The sequence below is a fragment of the Phoca vitulina genome, unplaced genomic scaffold (assembly GCF_004348235.1).
Source record: "Phoca vitulina isolate PV1807 unplaced genomic scaffold, GSC_HSeal_1.0 scaffold1, whole genome shotgun sequence".
Taxonomy (NCBI): domain Eukaryota; kingdom Metazoa; phylum Chordata; class Mammalia; order Carnivora; family Phocidae; genus Phoca; species Phoca vitulina.
Genome location: NW_022589704.1, coordinates 15599605 through 15622575, shown reverse-complemented (window position 1 = coordinate 15622575; position 22971 = coordinate 15599605). Strand labels below are relative to the sequence as shown.

Sequence of the window (22971 nt, the reverse complement as noted above, 5' to 3'; positions counted from 1 at the left end):
TTCCTTCCTTCCTTCCTTCCTTCCTTCCTTCCTTCCTTCCTTCCTTCCTTCCTTCCTTCCTTCTTTCTTTCTTTCCTTTCTTTCTTTCTTTCTTTCTTTCTTTTAAATATTTTATTTATTTGAGAGAGAGCATAAGCAGGGGGAGTGGCAGAAGTGGGGGAGAAGCAGGCTCCCCTCGGAGCAGGGAGCCTGACACAGGGCTCTATCCCAGGATGGGAGATCATGACCTGAGCAGATGCTTAACTGCCTGAGCCACCCAGTTGCCCCTCATTCTTTATTTCTTCAGCAGTGTGCTTTGTGGCCCTTGGACGGCCTTAAAGGGTATCCCTGCAGCTTTTGCATAATCTGGCAAAGAGACTTTAGGTCGTTGGGAAAACAAAACAAGTGAACAATAATACCAAAAAATATAAACAGGGAGTTGCAAGGAATGTCATTGGTGTAGATGCTTATTTGGTCAGGTTAAGAAATGAACGAAGGAGAGAGAAGTCCTCTGGAATGGTGCCTCCAGGTGCCCCAGCAAGAAGTGGGCAAGGAACTCCGTAAAGTTTGAGGCTGATGAGATTCCTGCTCACATCCACAAAGGCCAACCTGCAGACTTGCTTGCTGTCCTGGTCTGTGCGGGGATCTGCCGTTGGAACCGGTGAGTGAGAAAGTGAAACACAGTGAACACTTGTAAAAAGTTGACAGTCAAAATCGTGATCTCAAATAATATTTAGGGGCCTAGGGAAATACAATACAATAAATAATACTTAAAAATTTAAGGGGCGCCTGGGTGGCTCAGTCTGTTAAGCGTCTGTCTGCCTTTGGCTCAGGTCATGATCCCAGGGTCCTGGGATCAAGTCCTGCATCGGGCTCCTTGCTCAGCGGGGAGCCTGCTTCTCCCTCTGTCTGCCGCTCCCCCTGCTAGTGTTCTCTCTCTCTCTTACAAATGAAATCTTTAAAAAAAAATTTAAGATAGAGCAGAATCTCAATTTTGTTAAAATACATGGCACCACATGATCTCATTTACGCATAAGAAAAAGACCAGCGGAGATATCCAAAGGGGTTGAGTCTCAGAGGTGGGATTAGGGGTCACTTTTACTTTGTTTTTATATAGTTTTTGGACTCCTAAATGTTCTCCAGTAATATGTGTTAATCATAAAAAAACCACAAGTGATAATCAGATAATCAGGAAAAAAAAAGTGATATAAAAAAAAGTCCAGAACTTTAACTCAAAAATATTAAAAGTAAAACAAGACCAAAAAAAAAAAAAAAAAACCAGCCTTCCCAAGCCACAAAGAAACCAGAGTGTGCCAGGGACAAGCTGGGTGGGGAGGACCATTGTTTGGACCCAGCATGGCTTTCTTCTTCATGTCCTTTCATGGGTGTGCACACAATTTCAAAGCTTTTCCTAAGTTTATTTTTGTGACCGGTGGCTTTAAACTGGCTCAGAGAGAACCTTCCAGAGGGAACTGCGGTTTGAAAACATGGTGGAAATTGATGGAACGTCCCCAGCACTCCCCCCACCCCATCCCTGGACAAGGCTTAGAGGGAGTGTGGAGGGAACCAGGCTCTGGGGAAACATGCTCCCCGGCCCACATGTCCTTCCTGGATCTCTCCCATCCCACTGCCTCTCGTGCCCACTGCCACTTACCAACAGTGCCCCAAGGAATGGGGTGGATCAAGAAAGAAACAGTGTTCCAAAGTACTATCTTTACCATCTTGGATTCCTGGAGAGCTCTGAAAAGTAGAGGGCTGGATTTAAGAAGTGGGGCGGGAAAGTACGGAGAAGGCTTTTTTTGTTTTCCTCCTTCTCCATGGACACACACACCCAAACCACCATGATAGCCTTGAACAAAGAAAACTCCCAAGTTAAAAATGCTGTGCCCCGTTTTGCCCAGAGAAACAAGAAAGGAGCAGGAAAGCTTCTGGATAAAACCCCCATGACTTCAGGGGCCAACCAGTCAGCCTTTATTTTCCTTTCTGTCTGATTTAAATGTGTTTTTAAATCTTTAGAAGTAAAAGATCACCAGGAAGAAAACCTTCTATGGGCCCGAGTAATTTTCTTACATTTCAGCCATGCCTTTAACGCTGTAGAAATTTTTTTTTTGAAGGGTCTTAGGAAAGGGTGAGTTCATGCTGCCTGTTAGAACAGAATGGAATCAGCCGGTCCAAGTTCTGGATTCTGAATGTGTGCATCGGGGTGGGAGGGGTGAAATTCCCAGATTAAAACTAATGAACTCCAAGTTTATAAGACTCCTTGCACATATAGCTCTTCCAAATGTCATTTTGATAAGTTAATATAAATGAATCAGAAACATCTGCACCAAAAATCCCCCTGAATACGCAAGGGCTTACCCATTAAGTGGAAGAATGTTCGGTACAATGTGTTTCAGGTTTTAGCAGATCCAAAATGTTTTGAAAAACAGTTAAGTTCTTAACACATTTTGAGAATTTAAAGGGCAGCTGGCTCTCCCCCCCACCCCTTTAAAAATGGGAATGGTTATTTCTGTTCTTTGTGGTAACTCCTGTTGCCCTTATTGTCTGGGGAGGGAATCCTCTCAGCAGAGGCCTACAGCTCTCGGCTCTGCAAAACACTGTCCTACCCTCTCTCTCTCTCCCCAGTTCTTTGATTTGCCTCCTAAGCAGATCATTGTGTGTTTCAGGCACAGGGTTCTGGAAGTGATGAGACTGCGTTCTTTCAAGTTGTAGGGCCCATTTCTAGCTTCAGGTGGGGCATTGTTCCTGCGGTGGGTCACTGTCACAATTTCAAGAATTTCACAGTCTGAGGCACCTGGGGGAGCTCAGTTGGCGAAGCATCTGCCTTTCGCTCAGGTCATGATCTCAGGGTCCTGGGATCGAGCCCCACTTTGTGCTCCCTGCTCCGTGGAGAGCCTGCTTCTCCCTCTCCCTCTGCTGCTCCCCCTGCTTGCACGCTCTCTCTCTCTCTCAAATAAATAAAATCTTAAAAAAAAAAAAGAATTTCACAATCTGTGATACTTATCGGTCCACCCTTTCTGCTGGTGTCCCAGATGAGAGCCAACTCTTGAGGAAAAGAAAAAGAAGACATCAAATGCTCAGAGGATGAGCTGAGAGGTGACGGATTGGCAGGAGGGAAAAAAAAACAAAGTTCAAACCCTGATAGATCCCCACTGTCAATAAAAGCCACTCTGGGTTCAGTCCCCTCCAGCCACTCTCTTATTCTCGGACACAGACTGAGGGGTCCCGACAAATGCCAGCCGAGCAGAAGAAAGGGGTTCATGGGCAATTCCCTTTCAAGCTCTTTTATTCAAAGCTGTCCTTCTATTTTATTGACTTTCAGTGTCACCATCCTGAAATTTTAATCACTGAGCACTGAGCAGACATCGGTGAGCTCACCCAACTTGTAATTCTATCTGGACTTCAAGATGAAAGGAGAAACCCTAGCTCGTTCTTGTTCCTTCTGTTTCCCCTTCAAGGGACACTGCCAATCTTTCTTAGGCTTGCTAAGTAATCATCATTTAATTGTCTCTGTAGGTTGGACAGTCTTGATCCCCTGAACTTAAAAAAAATAATAATAATAAGAGTAAAAGTGATGGGAGCATATTCTTAAGCAGATATGAATCCAGGATGCCATGTGTCTACCTGACTGTGGAAACAATGGGATCCCTCCCCCCCATTTAAGTTCAGCGCAGCTAATTAATAGTATTTTCCCACGACGTTTAAGAAATCAAAAAAAAAAACAAAGAATTAAAGCAGGACTTCTTCTCACTGTTTCTGAGCCAAAATTCGTTTTAGTCTTGTCAGAGTAGATCAAATCATGCTCTTACTTGAAACTGTCTCAGTGAGTTACGCTGCTGCCAACCTAAATCCCAAAGTTTGGCCTGATCCGGCTTCTGCTCTTCATCCATCTCTCTCTCTCCCGCCCGCCGTGTTCCAGTGCACAGATCTGGTTGCTCTTTCAGGGTCTTTTAGTAAGTGGTCTCTCTAACCCTCAGATCCCAAAGGAACTGGCTCACCTCCCCGTCTGGGGCTCAACTTGAAGGGGTCTTCCTTGGGGAGCAATCCCCAAAACACACATATCACTTTGTATCCCATTAGTCTGCTTTAATTTCATCACATTGCTGACTGAAATCATCTTGCTTATTGTCAAGCTTCCATCACTAAAGTGTAAGCGATGAATGAATAGTCTACATAGACATGGCCTCTGTGTAGAAAAGGTTTGCCATTTTCAGTTTTCTTTTTAAAGGTTGAGCCTTGCTTGGTTTGTACTTTGTGTGTTAACATGCTAGGTAGCGTCTCATAATAGCTTAAGAGAGTGTTTATTTTATAAATATTCCTCAGGGTGCAATGGCAGGTCCACCCAAGCCGAGTCTTTCAGAGAGAGACGGCAGGACCCAAACCTTGCAAATCAGAGATTCTATTGAAAGAGGCATCAAGTTCCTGGAATTTGCCCTTCCCAATCTCTGGGCTCTAGATTAGAAATTCTGGCTGAATATATGCAGGGTATGACAGCAAGTCAAGGTGGAGTTTTAGTCCTGAATCTATTCCCTTTTGGGGTATTGCCCCAACCATGGAAGGTACTTTTCTGGGGAAGCCCCAGTCTCCATAAATGGCTAACAATCTGGACACCATAGGCTGATACCCCTCTTCCCCCACAATCCCAAGCACATGAAGATATAGCCTATCTTGAAAAATAATCCTGGGCAAGCAGGTCCATCCAGGAATTTATGTAAACTCTTCTCGAACAAAGGCAAGGAGCCCAAGATGGCTTCTTTCTTCCTTCATAATCAGTTGGTTATTTGATCTGGCTGCTATTTCGGCAGGGGGGGAGGGGGGCATCTCTTACACGTGCCTTCCCTTTGGTACCTCCTGCCATCGAGGTGCTTGTCTGGGCTCAGTTCCTGCATTCAGACTATATTGTAGGATTGTCCATGGACCTCACTAACCGTCCCCTTCTGGTTTGTCACCAGCATTTTTACCTGTTGCTTTGATCATGCTATCTTATGCTCCTAAACTCCTATTGAGACCTCCTCTGACACTGAGGGTTAAATCTGAGAGCTTGACTTTTGTCTTTAAAAACTCTTCAGTGGGCTGGCCTTTCTACTCAAAGCGTGGTCCACGGCTGGGCAACATGGCGGCACAGGTATCACCTGGGAGCTCAGTAGAACGCGCAGCCCTGCCCCAGGTGAACTCCATCAAACGCTGCATGTTTAACCAGATCCAGGTGATGCGCATGTCCGTTAGAACTGCGAAGTGTTTTCTGAGAAATCTTTACTGCTACCCTCACCATCCGTGGCCGGCAGCTCGGTGGTTTCTCTGCGTCATCAGCAATACTGATTTAATCCTGCCAATGTCCCTAAGTGGTACGTACTGTTATTATTCCCATTTACAGAAGGGGAAACTCATTGGTGTGAGACTATGCGGGTCATGCGTGGTGGTCCTTTGCTCCAGAGCCCGTGTTCCTGACCTCCGGGCTTGGTGGCCTTCCCTCTCCCTGGCCTCTTCTCTCCAGGCCATCCCCTCTGTGTTCGGTGGCTGCTTTCTCATCAGGTGAAGGGAATGATGCAGTTCAATGTGTTTTATAAAAGAGCTTTGGGCCTTAAACTTCTTTTTAAGTAAGATTGCGCTATACCCCGGAGAGATGTGATCCCCCTCGGCCCTAGAAGATGAGCTTCCTACTGCTTTCCACTTAAAGTGCCCTGCTTGGGGCGCCTGGGTGGCTCAGTCGGTTAAGCATCTGCCTTCGGCTCAGGTCGTGATCCCAGGGTCCTGGAATCGAGTTCTGCATCCTGTTACCTGCTCGGCAGGAAGCCTGCTCCTCCCTCTGCTGCTCCCTCTGCTCGTGCGCGGTCTCTCTCTCTCTCTCTCTCTCAAGTAAATAAATAATAAAAAATAAAGTGCCCTACTTGGAGCTGCAGACGACATCGCCCCAGACATGAATCCCTTCAGGCTCTGCTGAGGTGGAGGACTTCCTCAAACTTGACCTTTGGAAAACACAGTTACAGCTCTGATCTGAAAAAAAAAAAAAAAAAAGATAAGTGAAATGACCTCGCATCGACATTGGTCCCGAGTTTATCAAATCCTTTAAATAAAGACCTCAAGGTCAGCAGACCCATAGCCTGTGTCCTCCCGGCCCAAGTTTGATTACAGAAAGGTATGTGAGGTCTGACAGAGATGAAGGTCAATGGTTTTCAAGCTGATTCCTGACATGTTTCAAGGAGACACTCCAGAGAAAGACTTGGAGGTACAGGGCGGCCTGGCCTGAAATTAGGGGTCCCCTAGGCCTCCCCTCACTTTCAACCAGTTAGTCCAGTCTTTCAGTTTCTATTTTATAGAATAAGCCCTGGGATCACATTTTATTTAAGGGGCCTTTCCCTACCTGTAATTGTTTTTTGTATATTAAAAAGCAACTGAGCTAACCCGACTCCATCCTCTGCCTCTGAGGCCACTGAGGTGCCGAAGGGCGAATTCACTTCCCCAAGGTCACATATTGTTTCAGCTAAAAGCAATTCTTTGTATTCCTCCTTTGAAAGCAAGCTCAAATGCTGGGCCAGTTGCCAAGTCTGTCGGATTTCGTTCCTCTGCTGTCCAGGTCAGCCCTTATTGCATCCAGCGGTGCTGACCTGGCCAGATTTCCTTTTTGTGTAGGACTCCTCCGGGTGTGTTTGGAAAACGAAACACCATTCAGGTGTGTGTGTGTTGGGGGGCCGATTTGAGTGGAGAATCCTGTGCCGGCGTGCCCGTTCTCTTCGAGGTACAGTCGGCCTGTGTGGTTGCCCCTCCTGCTGATTTATTTATGCCTTGCAGGGAACACAGAGCAGCTCTTCTCCACCCAAAGGCCGTTCCCAACAGCCCCGTCTTGGGAGACTGCATTAGGAGGAAATTATGCCCTGAAAGGAAAAATCGTTTTCACCCGTGGAAACACTTTTTGTTTTCTAACTTTCAGGAAAATAAAGCAATAAGCCAAACAGACAAATACGAATGGCAATGACATTCTGCTGCTAGCAATAATGGATATGTGGTCATTTCCATCTTAGCCTCCCTGTTTACTAGAAACTTCTTCATTTGGCTCTGTGACAGACTAGAAGCTCACTGAGAAGTAGTTGATTTCTACAAATAGCTTTCCACCCATCTAAATATTCAATGCCTTTATGATCTTTTGTCTAAAAACTCAGCTGCTAATCCCTGCCTCCTGGGTTCGTGGTCCGGAGACCCTGCCCACAGCCTGGCCTGTCAGCCCCCGTGTGTGGCTGGTTCTCAAGAAATAGAGAAGCAGAGTCCTGGGACCGGTTTCCTTTCTCCCAGCTTCGACTCTGCTCCTCTCTGCCATTGGCTTTATCTACCATGTCTATTTCTAACCCCTGTTTCCGCTCCCTCTAATTGTTCCCATTGGGACCAACATATATACTAGCATTCTTGTTATTTCCAAAGATATATTGAAGTCCTACACTGAGATTTCCTACAAGGAAACGTAGATTCTGGTTCTGAAAAGACAAGCCCCCAACTCTTTTATTTAAGTACATCTAATTCCCAAGAATTTGGAGACCGATATCGGCTTTCGTGCTACTTAATTACATATTCAGAGATGTTATCTAAAAACTCCTTTGGGTGTCCTATATATGCGCTGATATTTTTAGTTTCACTTTTGCTTCTTCTGTTCCTAAGAAGATTTAAAGAATATCTAGCTCTCCTCCAAAAGAGAGAAATCCTCAGAGATTGTAAAAAGCAAGTCGAAATATGTTAATTAGTAGTATGTCACACGGAAGTGATTTGCTGTCATCCCTGCCAGTCTTTCAATTATTTACTAGGATTAAGATACTGAACTTGGTCTCAGGTACATCTCTAGGGTAGGGAAATGGTTGTCTCTGAGTGTTGATAATGTCCTATAACATTTGGGTATATGAAATGGCACAAGGGAGGAGTTCGACCCTTTTCAGAGTTTGGGAAATTTCTCCCTGTAAAGCTTCAAGGCAGGACAGATTCCTGGGTATATTGGTAGCTGGTGGGTTAAAATAACGAATCTTTATGTACAAAGGGGCTTTTTCCAGGCGTTGCCTCAAGGACGGGCCTGTAGGATGTATATTCATAAACCAGAAGCCTCAGCGATTAGTCCTCATATCAGAGAGAGAGGCGAATTTGTCATTTATTTGTCACAATTTTATCGGTTCTTGTTCCGCAAATCCAGCCCTAATATCTTGGCAGAGGGGTAAAACTCTATACGCTTCCTTATTTCATTCATTTGGGGCATTATTGTCTTTCCTATTTGGGATGGATCTATCGCCATCCTAACTTGAATTTACTTAGAAGTCAAGTTCGTCCCCAAAGAGACATGCCTTTTTAGCTTACAGCACGTGCTCACCAGTGACTTTCTCTGGGGCCGTGCCATGCACTTCTTGGCTTGAGGCTGAAGCCTTGAACTTCCCATGACTGGAGCTGAGAACAGTGTCAACTTCCCCCTGACTCACAGGACTCTGGGGGAGGGGGAGGTAGAGATGCTGGAATAAAGTTGGGAACCTTTTAGGAGAGAGGAATGCGTACTTGGCACACAGCCAACAGTGTCAAGTCAGCTAATATTCTTGCAATTTCCAGGGTCGTCTTTTTTTATTCCTTAAATATAAAAGTAATCTTGGCTTGTTTTCAAGGCCTCAAACACAGTATTGGTCCTTTAAAACTTCATTCCCCCAAACAGTACTCTCTGGCGCCCCCCACAAGAGCTCCTTGAAGCCAGGTACCGTGCCTGGCTCATCTGAATATTCTCGGCGCTCCGCACAGAACCTGGGCCGCGTAGGCACAGAATGAATATTTGCAGAATAAATGCATGCGACTTAGTCGCAAATTCCCTGAGGATTTGAGCTCCCCAGACTTGGTATAAAGCAAAGCAGAGCCAAAATGCAGACCTACGAGAGCCCCTTTACACTGTTGCCCTGCCAGAGGGCTGCCTCTTCTCCCTATTTTCATTTTGCTTTCATTTTATTTTTATAAAGCTTATAACTACATAAAAAGTAGTACGAAAACTCTATTTTTTAGACTGATTAAACAGGGTCACCATGTTTTTGTTTGTTAACTCGTTACTAATCTACCCTAATTTAAGGACATTTGTCATATTTTAAAATAGATTGCTTATTCCTGTTTTAACCCCCTTAAGTCTTTTTTTTTTTTTCCCCTGCCTATTGCCAGGATAAGAGGGAGTGAAGGGATGGTTGAAAATAGGACTGCATTTTAGCAGACCCTGCGTGTTCTTGATGTGTTTCTTATACCATCCCTCCACTGGGTTGACTGTACTAGTCCCATTTAAAAGGTAAACTAAAGGGGTGCCTGGATGGCTCAGTCGGTTAACGTCTGCCTTTGGCTCAGGTCATGATCCCAGGGTCCTGGGATCGAGCCCCGAGTCTGGCTCCCTGCTCAGTGGGGAGCCTGCTCCTCTCTCTCTCTCTCTCTCTCTCTCTCTCTCTATCCCTCTCTCAAATAAATAAAAATTTTAAAAAAGGTAAACTAAAAATATTCATTGGTGAGTGATTTTTCTCAAGTCTCTATATTCATTATCCGTGGCTACTGCAACAAATCACCACACGCTTAGTGGCCCAAAACAACACAAATGTATCTCTTTCAGCTCTGGAGCTCAGAAGTCCAAAATGGTTCTTATTCAGACAAAACCAAGGCCTCGCCAGGGCTACAGTGCTTTCGGAGGCTCAAGGGGAGAATCTGCCCCCTTACTTTTTCCAGCTTCCAGAGGTGCCCTGCGTCCCTTGACTCGTGGTCCCTCGCCCCATCTTCAGATCACCCTCTCCTTGACCTTCCTGCCTCCTCCTCCCATTTTGTAAGGATCCTTGTGGCCACACTGAGCCCAACCAGATCATCTCTCCAGCTCCACATCGTTAATGACACCTGCCAAGTCCTTTTTGCCATGTAAGGCAGCAAATTCACAGACCCCTTAGGATGGGGAAATCTTTGGGCACATTATTCTACCTACCATAATCCTAGACCCAGGAAGTGTCTTCACAGCATTTACCTTGTGAATATACAAAGGAGACAAGATTTCGGCTTGTGTGCCTTCACCTGATAGCCTGTCTTGGATGTTACTTAATTTTATGAAGAACTAACCTCTTCTGTATTTGGGTGGACAAAACGGGGTTGAGCACAAGGATAGCAATGCTATTGTAATTACCTTGGCACCTTGGCAGTTGAGAGCCTGTGAGTTTTAGACAGAAGTTTTTTAAAACTTGCCCTATGGTGACATGTTGGATGAACTCAGAGTCTTCTAACTTTTGTCTTTTAGGCTTATGTACAGAAGTACGTTGTGAAGAATTATTTCTACTATTACCTATTCCGATTTTCCGCCGCTCTGGGTCAAGAAGTCTTCTACATCACATTTCTTCCGTTCACTCACTGGAACATTGATCCTTATTTATCCAGAAGACTGATCATCCTATGGGTTGTAAGTATGCTTATTACGTACTAACCATGACTACGCCTACGACAACTACCCGCTTTGGCATTCGAGTACTTTGCATATGTGGTCTTCTTTTTTTTTAATCACTTAGAGTTGAATTTTTATATGGTTTACTTTGGAAATAATAAAAAGCTATGAACACAACTTGTTTTGTTTGCAAAAACCAAACAAGCCTGTGATGCATGTACATTGGCACACACCTCTATTTGGGGGAATAAACCCAGAAGAGAGATGATGTGAGGTGCAGGGAAGAAAGGACATTTCTGAGAACCCATGTATAGGGGCATAAAAGGCATCCTCCCAAGAGGCCAATTTTGGTACAATTTGACCCAAAACTGAAACTCGAAGCCGTTGACTAAATCATTCCAAGTGGTCTTAGAAGCTCGGAACTGGGGCCCTGGCACTTAGGAGGACGCTACCAGTCGCTGCTTGAACGTGGTAAAGCTTAGTGACTAGTCTGTGAAGGTGAGGGAGTTTTAATGATCAACCAGTTCAGAGGTCAGATTGCTTCCCTGGGAGGGGGAGCATCAGGGCGAGGCTGCCAGCACGCTGTTTCCCCAACTCAAGATTCTGCACTGAAAACAGAGGTTCAGGAGCACTTGGCTGTGTGAAAGGAGTCTGGGTTCTTGTGCAGCTCTGCTCTGAGAAGCTGTGTGGTCTTAAGCAAATGACTCCACCACTCTGAGCTTTATTTTTCTCATTTGTAGACCAAGTTCAAGGGTCTACAGAAGCCTCTGTCAGAAGCCATAACCTCACATGTCCTTTAAGGCAAGGGAAGGGAAGTAAAAGAGTGAAGTCCTGGGCGGGGATGGTGGGGAGGGGGTGTCCGTGAGAGTCACGGTGTGGCCACTAGGAGCACTGGGGAGCAGTCACCCCTCCACTCCACCTGTGACCTTCATGAAGCAAATGGGCTGGAGTTGCTAGATTTGTTTTTAGTGGGAAGCCTCCCATTTTTTAAATGTAGGCTTACATCTTTAAAACATTATGTGTCAGCTGAACAAAGAATCCTTGAAGTCCACATGTATGAGGATTGGTTTGAAGCCTCTAGCCTAGAGCTTTAACCACTAAGGTCTCTAGGGCTTATGGTTATGATTATTTGGCCCCAAATTCTTCCTGACTTTTTTTTCCTCCTTTTCTCTCTAAAACTACAAGCCACTGGTTCCTTTCCCCATCCCTGTCCCCAACCAGTCTTGTTCTGAAATCTAGCTCCTGTATGAGCGAGAGTATGACCTGAGATTCTGCAGAAGCATAGGCTTCTTGCAAAAGGCGAAATTTTGTGTAATCAATTGTGCATGTCTCTTTCTGATGTCCCTTCCCTACCTGCAGAGCAGGGCCGTCCCTGGCTCAGCTTGGAGGGCAAGGAGAGTGCATGGGGGCAGGGAGCATTTCTGAAATGCAGCAAAGGTACACAATGCTTGCGTTTCCTCCCTGCTGTTTATTTTCTATGTGTGTGTGCATATGAATATATATCAGTTTTCCAAATTTTGTGGTGGTTGAGTGAGGCAAATGATGTAAAGCACTTTAATAATTGTTCATGTGTACCGTCAGCTCAAGGTGAGCTGTCTCCCCCACCGAGAGTGGGCCGTTTTTCCTGAGGGGCTGAGAGGATCTTTACACCCGATGGTAGTCAGGGGACTGATTGTCCTTTTGGTTGTTATGTTTCACGGTGGAGTCCTCCTTTCAAAGTGCTCGAAGGATTTCCTGTGTGAGGTGAATTACCAGTCTTTTGTTGGAGAGTGAGCAAATCAGATCTCGGCCTGAGAAAGTAAAAGAGGAACCTTTGAGTAGCAGATCGTCCTGCGCTCTGGTGACCAGTTCCTTGCTTTTAAAAATGGGTGTGTGCTCAGGTCCACAGGCACCCGGGCTCAAGGTTCCATGTCCTGCAGGGTCAGCAGGATCCTCAGAGCAGTAAATTCCTAGTAGTTCCTTGTGCAAACAGACAGTGGAAGCCATTCCAGGAGATAGACAGGGACAGGGAGGGACAGGGACAAGCAGAGATGGACGGGGAGAGACAGAGAGAGGGAGAAAGAGAGAGAGAGAGTGGCCCAGAAAGGCATAGATGGAGAGGCACGTTGAGAGGTGGGTACGAGGGAGCTCTGTGCTGGCTGCAGAGATAAGGAGAGATGCTTGGTTTGGCTCCGCAGGAAGGGAAAGGGAGTCCCTGGTGGTGGTGGTGGCGGCGGGCGGGGGGGGGGGGGGGGGGGGGGGGGGGCAGGCAGGGTGGAGCACAGTGAGGTCCTTCCTCTGAGGGAGCCTCTCTTGCAGAAGGGACATGGGTCTTCAGGGAGTGAGGATGCAGCCACGCTAATTACACGAGGCAGAGCTGAAGCCTCCTAGTGTTAAACAGCTTATCTCGCCCAAAAGGCTTTGAAAGGCCACTGTGTTCAGGAGTGCCAAACCTCTTGTGAGATTCTATATCTAGTCAACAGTTGTCCTTGGATGGAATCACAACAGGTGTTATTGCATTTAAAAATTATCGTGCGGGTGACTCATACCATCTGAGGTAGCTTAGCAGAATTTATGGTTCTATTAAGCACTTCCTCGTCGCAATCCTGACTGTCCCCCCACCCACACGCACACACATTGTACGTCTTCTATTGCTTTTATTGGCGTCTGTGTTCATTATCTTATTTGATTTCCTAACAATGGGTGAGTATCATTTTCATCATTTTATAGATCGGGATAGTAATGCTTCAAATAATAATGAGCCCTACTCTATGTTGAGTGGATCAGTGTATATTACCACTCACTGTGACAATGCTGTCCATATTTTTACCTCCTTTAATCCTGTCGTCGATCCTGAGAAGTGGTGATTGCCAGCCCATTTTACAGATCAGGAACTGATGTCTAGAAAGATTAAATAACTCACCCAGATTCACATTAGGGTAAGTGGATTTGATCCTGGCTCCCAGGGCCTCCTGGGGTGGAGACAGCTGCTGCAGTCATTTCTGAGAACAGAGCTAAATGACATGAAGAGCATTCTCTCTCTCTCTCTCTTTTTTTTTTGAGATGTCAAAACTGAGGCTTTAAGCATTAAAATGACTTGCCCAAAGTTACCTTCTTCTTTTTTTTTTTTTTTTTAAGATTTTATTTTTAAGTAATCTCTACATACAACCTGGGGCTCAAACTTACAACCCCGAGATCAGGAGTCACACGCTCTACCAGCTGACCCAGGCAGGTGCCCCCCAAAGTTACCTTCTATTGCATATTCGCCATGATTGTGTTTCAGGTTTGCCCATATGACATTTATGAACTCTGTATTCTATCTAAGCGTCTTTTATGTAACTTTCTTGACAAGTCAAAGCATTTTATCCCAGAAAATGTAGACAAGCGAGCCTTTTCAGTTAGCTGAAAGACCTCAATCAAGTCATCATTTCCCTCTTCTGTCACTTATCACGGTGTTTAACCTGGCATTGGATTCAACCATTGGATTTCACTGAGCAGAGATGACTGAATGGTTATCAACCTAGATTCTCATGAAAAGACATGGTAGACCGTGCTTTAGGAAAAGTCACTGTCCAGAGTGACTATCCCATCTCTTGACTCCCATTTTGGTGTGGTGGCAGCCCCACCAAAAAATAAAAGCTTTAAAATAGTATTGCTGTGTCTCCAAAAGGTGAGAGGTCATTTCATTGAAATTGCATGGTGGTCGGCTTTGTAACATGAGGCAAAATCTCACTTTTTGCTAAATCAAGTTATTCTCCATTTAGTAAAATAGCAATGGAAATATTGATACCACAGTTGATACTTGAGAAGTTCCTTCTTGGCTGTTCTTAATGATATTTTACTTATTTATATACCGCCTCTTTTAAGATACCTCCTGGCATTCAGAACGAGGTACAAGAAAAAAATGGGAAAAGCAAAATTTGGGGAAATACGGATAAATTAGGAGATAAAGGCCTAGTCTGAAATGAAATGTAGCCTGCTGATTCAAAGTTGAGCCACAAATCTGTCTTTGACTTTGTCCTGACCAAACCAAAATGAGACTCAATTACGTCCACTAGGAAACATTTGGCTTTCTCCTAAGGGAGCAAAACTTGTCCTGATATGCAGAGTTCATAGAATCATTGAGCTCTGTTGCTAAATTATTTTCCTAGAGATAGTTTGGTATCACTACCCCCATCATGTGTGAGTACCCATTTTGACTTTTCCTCATAAACTTTGTGCATTCTCATTTTTTAATCACTGCTAATTTCACCAATGAAAAAATGGTATCTCAGTTAATTTTCATTTCATAGTTTTAGTGAAGACGAAAGCATTTTTCAGATTTTTATTAGCCATTTGTATGAACTCTTCTGTGAATTGTTAGTCTGCCTTTTGAGTGGTTTTTTTTTTTTTAAGGGGCTTTAGTTTTTTAATTGATTTTTTTCTTCAGTTATAAAATGATACTGAGCTATTGATTTGTCCATGGATCAGAGACCATGTATCTTTATAGATAAGATCTTTAGAAGTTTGAGACTTTGAGAAATGGTATTTAACTTTATGGTATCATTAGTGACTTAAAGTCCTTTAAAATTGAATTTCAGGGGCGCCTGGGTGGCTCAGTTGGTTAAGTGTCTGACTCTTGATTTTGGCTCAGGTCAAGATCTCAGGGTCCTGGGATTGAGCCCCACATCAGGCTCCACGCTCAGCGGTGAGTCTGTTTGGGGATTCTCTCTCTCTCTCTCTTTCTTCCTCTGCCCCTCCACCGCCCTCTAAAATAAATCTTTTACAAAAATTGAATTTCAGTGCTTTTATACTGGGCATTTATTTTGGGCACAGACCTCACCACTCCCTGTTGTCTTACCCTTTGTGACTGCCCTGGCCCCTTTCGGGCATTTGAATTTGGGATTCCTATTTTCAGGCGCCTAGTTTTTCTGGCCTGTAGTTTCCCTGGCCACAAATAGCTTGCTCCAGTGACCAGCCCTTAGAAAACCTGGTTCCTGCTGCCTGAACTCCAATAAATTTAAAATGTGTCTCAAGTTTTTCCTTGCCTTTTTTTCTACTTGTAAACATTCTTCTCATTTGTGAACATGGCAAATATGCGCATGAGAAAATTTGCAAACTTTTTTTTACCTAACATCAAAAGATCTGTTCCCCACCATGCTCACTTAAGGGAGATTATTTTTAGGAAATTATTACCCTAGCCAAACTATTCTGACAGTTTTTCTGATGGCTGCTCCTGAGCGTTTTCAGGCAGAGTTCATGTCTCTTCCGAGGGAGGATTCATGGCTTCCACTGACCTCCCTGATTGGAAGCGAGGAGGGAGGGAGGGGAGGGGGAGAGGCTGCTTCCAACTCGGTCCGCAGCTCTGTGGCCTGGTCAGAAGGTCCTGGTCCTGTAATACCATGAAAGGAACACCAGGCTGATGTTTGTAGGTAGTGCTGTTTGGTTTCCAGAAACAGAGACCTACTCAAAGTCGCTCAGGAAAGGGGGGGGATTTGGCGTAAGTTTCCAGGGAATCCGAGAGCCAGAACGTCACGGGGCCGGATGCTGGTGGACAGTGTGGTCCTCTGCTCAATGAAGCTGTGACCCCGGGTGCCTGCTGGTCACCTCCCAGCTGTTTTTCCTTTAGATTTTCAACACCATTGGACCCAGCTCATTAAGTCTCATGATTCCAGCCATCTGGTGCCAGTGTATGCACTGGTTGGACTCGCTCCAAACAGCTGTTTTGGGGGTGGGGATAGACAGTTAATGGGGGCACAGAGCCACGGGCCAGGTTGGAATATCAAGACTTGGACTGTAATCCTAGCAGTGAAACCAGCTCGAGGTAGGTGAGGATTCTGGCCAGCAGCGCCCCTAGCTTTCAAATGAAAGGACGCAGCTAGAGGACCCTTGGAGGCCTGCAACAGAACATGGTCATGAGTCTTCTTTATGTGTTCGCTGTATGACCTTTAGAAGAGATTCATCTCTGGAGTGGAGTAAGAAGCAAAAGAGCCAGCGTTGGGCCAGATCACATTTGAAAAACAAAAACCAAACCCACGTCCTCCCTTTTGCAGACTGAACGCTACTGTGGCTTTACTAATTTTGTCTCTGTGTGGTGAATCCCCTCAATATCAGGGAGTACAATTGACACCCATATCCAATCCATTGCCGAATAACTGTTAGACTGCGTGCTGTTTGTGTTCAACAGGATCGAAGGAACACTTTAAAGGAAAATGCTTAATTGCTTGGCGAATATCAAAGGAATCTGAGGAGCAGATTTCTTTTTGCCAGGCCCTTCTGTTCCTAGTCTTCCCAGTCAAATTAACTCACATCGGAGAGCTCAAGTTTGAAATGATGGATTTCACATGGCTCACATTCTGATGCCTGAACACTAGCTAGCTGATATCAACGGTACGGAGCAGACCTGGAATTTACACTTAAACTGTGCCCATGATCTAGACAGTGTCTAACTGCTGTGGAGTCTAGAGTAATATTTTATAAAGCTGACCCATCGATTGGTTAAGAGGCAAACTTTGTGATAACCTGTCACGGTGGGCAGAATGGAGTGGTGTCTCTGGATGTGGGCAGGCTGCCATCTGGCTGTCCCACAGGGGAGTAAGGAAGGAGAGGGGAAAGGGCTGCCCGGTCCCTATAATTCACCTACCTCGTCCGGGGTCAATTTTAGTGCCCAAAGATGACTTTAAATGTGATTAGCTCCTAATCTTCTGTTTAAACCACTACCACTGTTCACTTCAAAAGATTGCCCTGCTCGTTAAATTGGTTCTTGCCTGAGATTAATGAGTCTTGAAAAGTATTCAACACTGGCCAGATTGTAACCCATGCTAACTTGCATTGAATGAAACAGAATTAGGCGGCAGAGATTCTGCCCAGTTTCTCTGAAGTAGCATCTCGTAATTTAGTCTTAGTTAAATATTAAGTAAATGGCTCTGGGGGGTTTGTTATGCAAACTGTATTGGTTTGGTTTTGAAACACAATAAGGAAATAGTTTGGTTTTAGTCTGGGTTTAAAAAAAAAAAAGCTTAAAAGGGACTCATTATGGTGGAACAGATAGTTTGGGTCTCTCTGTGGATTGCTCTCATTACCTGAAACATGATCTCCCCCTCTCTCTCTTATGATGATGACTGGAAAATGTGCCCACATTCTTCCCTACCTCCTGCCCACTTTATCCCCCTCACCCCCTCCCATACTGTCACTGCTCCCAGCCCCATAAGACTGTAGTGCTGGATTTGGGTTTGGTTCTGTTTTGATTGAGCAGAATTGTAATCCTCCCAGAGAGCGGACCCCATTCCCAAGTATCCCTTCTAAATGCGTCACTTAATTTAGCCTGTGGGTGTGTGATGGCTTTAGAGCTTAGCTAAGTATGAAGTCGTTTGAAACCCCGAAGGCCTGGAGGCAGGATACCTTTATGGAGCTTCAAAATAATACAGAACGCTGAACATTTCATAGAGTTTGGTGTGCAGTTAGTCCTTCTCTTCTCCCTTTGGTTTTATGGTAGCTTTTCATGTCTTATATAAAAAACAAACAAACAAAAAACAAATAGCATTTGCCAAGTCCTGTCCAGACCAGAAAGCGAGAAGCGGCCAGGCAGGGAGGAGCAAAAGGAAGTTTGGGATTCTCTGAATTCACAGGAGTGGCCCTGGAAGGGGGTCGCAGGCTGCCGTCCCCCTCTGCTTTGGGGACAGTCCCTGCAGGGCTTTACAAAACACCCTCCTTTGTCCCAGATTCCCTCCCTGTCACTTGTAAAACAAAGGAGAATGAGCTAATCCATAGGCCATGGGGGGCGGGGGAAGTCAGATAAAATTTTCAAATAAAATCTTAACAACTCTTATTTTTTTTCCTACTAATCAATTCCATTTGCAAAGCTGTATTCTTGAAATGGGTCTGCTTACAGAGTCTTCCCTCCACGCCAGGTGCTTTACATCGAAGAACCCCACTTCACAGATGAGAAAACTGAAACCCAAGGACTTAAGTGACTTACCCAAAGGGACAGAACCAGTGAGTAACACAGGGAGTGCGCACCCCTGGTTCTGTCTCCCGACACCAGGTCCTTCTCATCTTGCTTAAGATGTGGCTACACGTTACTCATTCCCCCACCCCACCCCCCAATCCAGTCCTTCAGAGGAGTGCTGGGCCTGTGAGGGTGGAACGTCTCCTTTGCAAGTGCCCTCTACCTATGACCTTTGTCTCTCACTTCTCTGTGCTGGGGTCCCTGTGAGTACCCCCCTGGTCAGACTGTGTGCCCCAGACTTGTTACACTTCCCCCAAATGCCAGGAACCCAGGACGGTGGAGAAGGGTTTTGGTAGCTTTGTTCCAAGGCTGGAAAGCCCGAGGACCGCTCCCTGCTGATGCTGTGGGCTTGCATGCCTGGGCCCAACCTCCACTTCCTTCTGCTAGTTTGCAGAGCAGCCAAGTGGAAAAGGAGGAGCGAGGATAAGAGTGGCCCTTTGTCCCATGAGGAGGTGGTGATTTGACCCACAGGGGACTATCCTTGCCTGAGGAGACAGAACCTCCTGGGGAAGGCCGGCCTTTTTCTTGTCACCATGGCTTGCATTTCCCAGGCTTCTGGTCCCTTCATCTTCACCTGCCCTGCATTCTGCGCCTGTGGGCCCCGCAGTGTGAGGCTGAGGAGCATTACTTTCCTCAGTAGCTCTCCTATAGCTTTTGAGGTTCGGGAAGTGTCCCCTTTGCTGGGAAGGGGAAGGAAAGGCCTTTAGCAGTTAAGTGCTCTGCCCGTTTACAGCTGGAGAGGTCATGCTTTAGTTAGGTCTCTGGAATTTTCTGGAAGCTTGAGAGCTACTAGACAAAAAAAATAGTGGTTCCCTAATGGCTGTCCTCTCTCCTCCTCCCTGTCCTTTTACCAGGGCAGCCGCTGGAGCTTCCCCAGAGGGGCCTTTCGTAGGCTCTTCTCCCCGGGGCAGACAACACGGGAGGCCCTCTTTAGTGAGAGGCCCACCTGCCACTGGGCCCTTTTGCTCTGGTGGCCTCCACGGGCACACACAGTAACCCGGAGGCTCTAGGCCTGCTTGACGGGAGTCGGGCCTCAGTCATCTGAGGGTTAATCTGGGAAACTGAGGCTTGCTGGCCCGACGGACTCCAGAGGCACCAGCCCTCTGTCCAGTCCATCTGCTGGTGTTGGAACCCCAGCTCCAGCACTGTCCTTGCAGTCACACGCTCTTAGTCTGCCCCGCTGTGACGAGGAGCGAATATATAATTCTCAAGGAGCCTCAGTATAAGTGCTCATGAGGCCCAGCCTGCGTGTCCCTCCGAGGAGCAGAGCCTCCGCGCCGCCTTTCAAGGCCATGATGGCTCTAAGCGCAGTGACGGCCATCATTTGTCGAGTCCCGACCCTGCACTAGATGCAGGGCGATGGACTTCACAGACATTACTGAGTGCAACAGAGGCGCCCTTGTTATTCTCCTTTTAAAGGCAAAAAGCACTGTGAGCAGACCAGCCGTAGCGGGTAGGGAACAGAGACAGGATTTGAACCCGTGACTATCTGATCCCAGAATCCTGGCCACGAACCACGGCGCTCTGCACTGGCCTTTTCCCTTAATTATGTTCAAGGTACCCCCCCCCCCCCGCTTTTTTATGTATTTGACATGCTCAGTTAAGTTTATTTTTTCATTTTGCAAGTAGCGAACCACGTTAATACAAAAAGCAAGAAAATAAGAAAAAGCTCCCTAAATTCCACCTCCTTTATTGATTTGCAGGCAGTTCACCTTTTCCATCTATTTGCGGCCGGCCTATCTACACAATGTTTGATCACAGCGTACGGTTTGCATACTGCTTGGGGATAAATGGTGTGCTAGAACATTAAACAGGACTCAGAGTTCATGCATGAATACATAAGAAAAAGAGGGAAGTGGGGTCAGGATGACTCAGGAATCTTTCAGCCTAAAAGGAATAATCGAATGAAAGGATGGTTTGTTCCACCTAAGAGTTAGGAGACTCGGATTCTAATCCAAGTGAAAATTGCTCCCTGGTTAACACAGCCTGTGTTTCAGCAAGCTGGGATGGGCTCCTAGCTTGCTGGATGTCCCAGGTATGCAACCCATGGTAGACCACAGTTTACTAATAATTACCCAAATGGCATTTATTTCTGGGCCTCCGTTTGACCATCTATGAAATATGGAATTGAACAAAATAACCCCAGGGCCCCTCTTATTTTGGGAGTTTTGCAATTATTAAAAATATTGATGGTGATGCTCTTTCCAGATAGTCTTTAGTCCTATGTTCTGACTTCAACAATGCATCTGGCCCTATAAAATTTCCCTGGAGTGACACCCCCTCCACCTTGACTGGGTTAGCTCCTACCAGTTTTTCTTGGGGTCCCCCATGAAGAGTAATAATGGTTCCCTGGGAAAAGGTCCTTCAGAAGATAGTTGGACCCACCCCAAGTCTGAGTCACTAGGAATCATTTGGCCTTGCAAATTCAAGCCAAGTTGGGGGTACAGGGATTCACTGAAGCTTCAGCACTCATCCTAGTTCAGGCGCAAGAGCAATGGCAAACATCTAGCACGCAAATCTTGCGCTGAGCTTCGGGGTGCGCGTCTGCGCACCCGCGCCCGCCCATATAAATTCATTGTATTGGATATGCGCAGATTTAACTAGAAAAAGATGTTAGTTTTTGTTCTTTTCAAAATTAAATTTCTTCTGGCATTCACAGGCACTGAAATCAGAGGGGACAAAATGTTTTGTTCAATTTTCAAATACAGAGCAGTTTTACTCTAGAGGTTGGGAAATGATGTTCTGAAGGTTTTCCCAAAAACTCTAACTTGGAAATTAGCAAGCTGTGAGCAGCAGTAAGCTGGCTTCCTTTTAAACTAACACTGCTATACAAATAAAGCCTCAATGAATGAAATAAGAGAGCTGATTTCTTTTATGAGGCCATAATAGAAGGTTCAGGCAAAGGAGAAAATGAACCTCTGCATATAATAGTAACGCTACAATCCATCGCACACCTGGATGGGGCCGCCGGAGGGAAGGGAGCCCGTCCCAGCCTGACCACGCCCCCACAAGGGCTTCTTAAATAAGGGGTGCGTGAACTAGATCAAGGCTGAGCAATTTCCAGTGTTTGTCTACGTAATTGGGGAAAACATTTAGCTAGAAAGAGGGGACACGGGGGGGGGCGCATAGATTGAAAGTCTCCATTTTTCTCTAGCCAACAAAAATCACAACGTGACTGTTTCATTAGAACTCATTAAAAAAAAAAAAAAATAGGGACTCATTCACTTGGGTAAGCATTCCCAACAAGCTAAATGTCCTTTGAGGCTTTTGCTTACTGGGGCCTGGATTCAGAAATTTAAACCTAAATTTGTACTGTAGAAAGAGCTTTTAGAATGTATAAGACTGGATTTTATGCTTAAAAAAAAAAAAAGCATGCCAATCTACAAAGAATGTTTGACTATTTTCCCTGGGGGCAATTAAAAGGGTATGTTTAACACTGAATGGATTAAATAATTAAAACGCTGTCAAGAGCCTGAGTTTCAGAAAACCAGGTGCTTGTCTGTAGTTAAAAACCTCTCCGTTACCTACAAGGGTGTTGAAGGTGTGTTAATCTGTTACCTAGCTCTCTTATGGATATTAATTTTGTGTAATTTTATACACTGATGAGGAATACAGTTTAAGGAAAATCTATAAAAGAATATAAACACACCTAGAGCCTTTTTAGGGTGTCGCCTTTAAGATTAAAACCTAAAGAGCCTTTCATCAGATGGATCCTGGTTCAGAAAATATCCTTGGAAAACAGAACAGCAACTTTTGTAATTGAGATTACCCTACAAAAGCCAAGGTGAATGGACAGACACCCAAATCAAAACTCCATGATAAATACTCTGTTGCAGTCCCCTGGCCATTTTTCACCCTTTGCAACCTGAAACGCTAAGATTATGTGCATTTAAACACCAGACATTGAGACAAGTGGGAAGACAAGCATGAAGGCGTCTCCTAAAACATCTGACTCTTGGGTTCTTGCAGAGACATCAGGCTTAAGTCTCCACCTGTAGTTTTTTGTTTGGGGATCTTGTAACCATAAACTTAATGCAATAGTCACTGCTACCAACACTTTGGTCCTCAACTGCATCCGGGTGGACCCCTGCCGAGCTGGGGGGGGGGGTGAGGTGAGTAAAAGAAGATTAAAATGTGCTTGTCTCTTAAGATGATGAGATGGTGCTGGAGTGTAATTGATCTCATGCGGGCTCTTCGCAGCTACTCTGAAAACCGAGGGAGACAAGCAAAACCTGTAGAAATAGGAACTGTAGCATTTCTGTGTCTAAAATATGATGTTGGTAAGTTCCACACATGAAATAGAATTTCCGTGTGAGTCATTGTTTCTAAAAAGAATATTAAAAAAAAAAAAAAAAAGCCTATAACTCCACAGATGGCACAGCACTTCCAAATATATTCCTTTTTTCCCCCAAACATATTCTTATTTCAATCTAACATCATTTTGGTACGATACTTAATACCTTATTTACGTGTGATAAAATGGAGGGTGTGATATTGATAATCCTGCTTTATCCACCGCCTTTCTACGTCCTCTTGCTGTGTCCAGCCTAAAATAAAGGGTGTCTTTGGAGGAAATGAAGTCTTTGGAATGGGCCCAGTGGGTTAGCGTGCAGGTGGGAGAGAGAAG

The 22971-nt window shown here is 45.3% G+C and overlaps 1 protein-coding gene across 5 annotated transcripts in view; it reads left to right on the top strand.

Annotated features, from left to right (window-relative positions):
* The window catches only part of SGPP2 (sphingosine-1-phosphate phosphatase 2), a 183717-nt gene that overhangs the window by 106605 nt on the left and 54141 nt on the right, over nt 1–22971 (top strand). For all 5 annotated transcript variants that reach the window (XM_032401278.1, XM_032401276.1, XM_032401290.1 and 2 more), the window contains one exon: nt 10238–10396. In XM_032401278.1, the coding sequence (XP_032257169.1) occupies nt 10238–10396 (159 nt within the window). The remainder of the gene's footprint in view (nt 1–10237; nt 10397–22971) is intronic.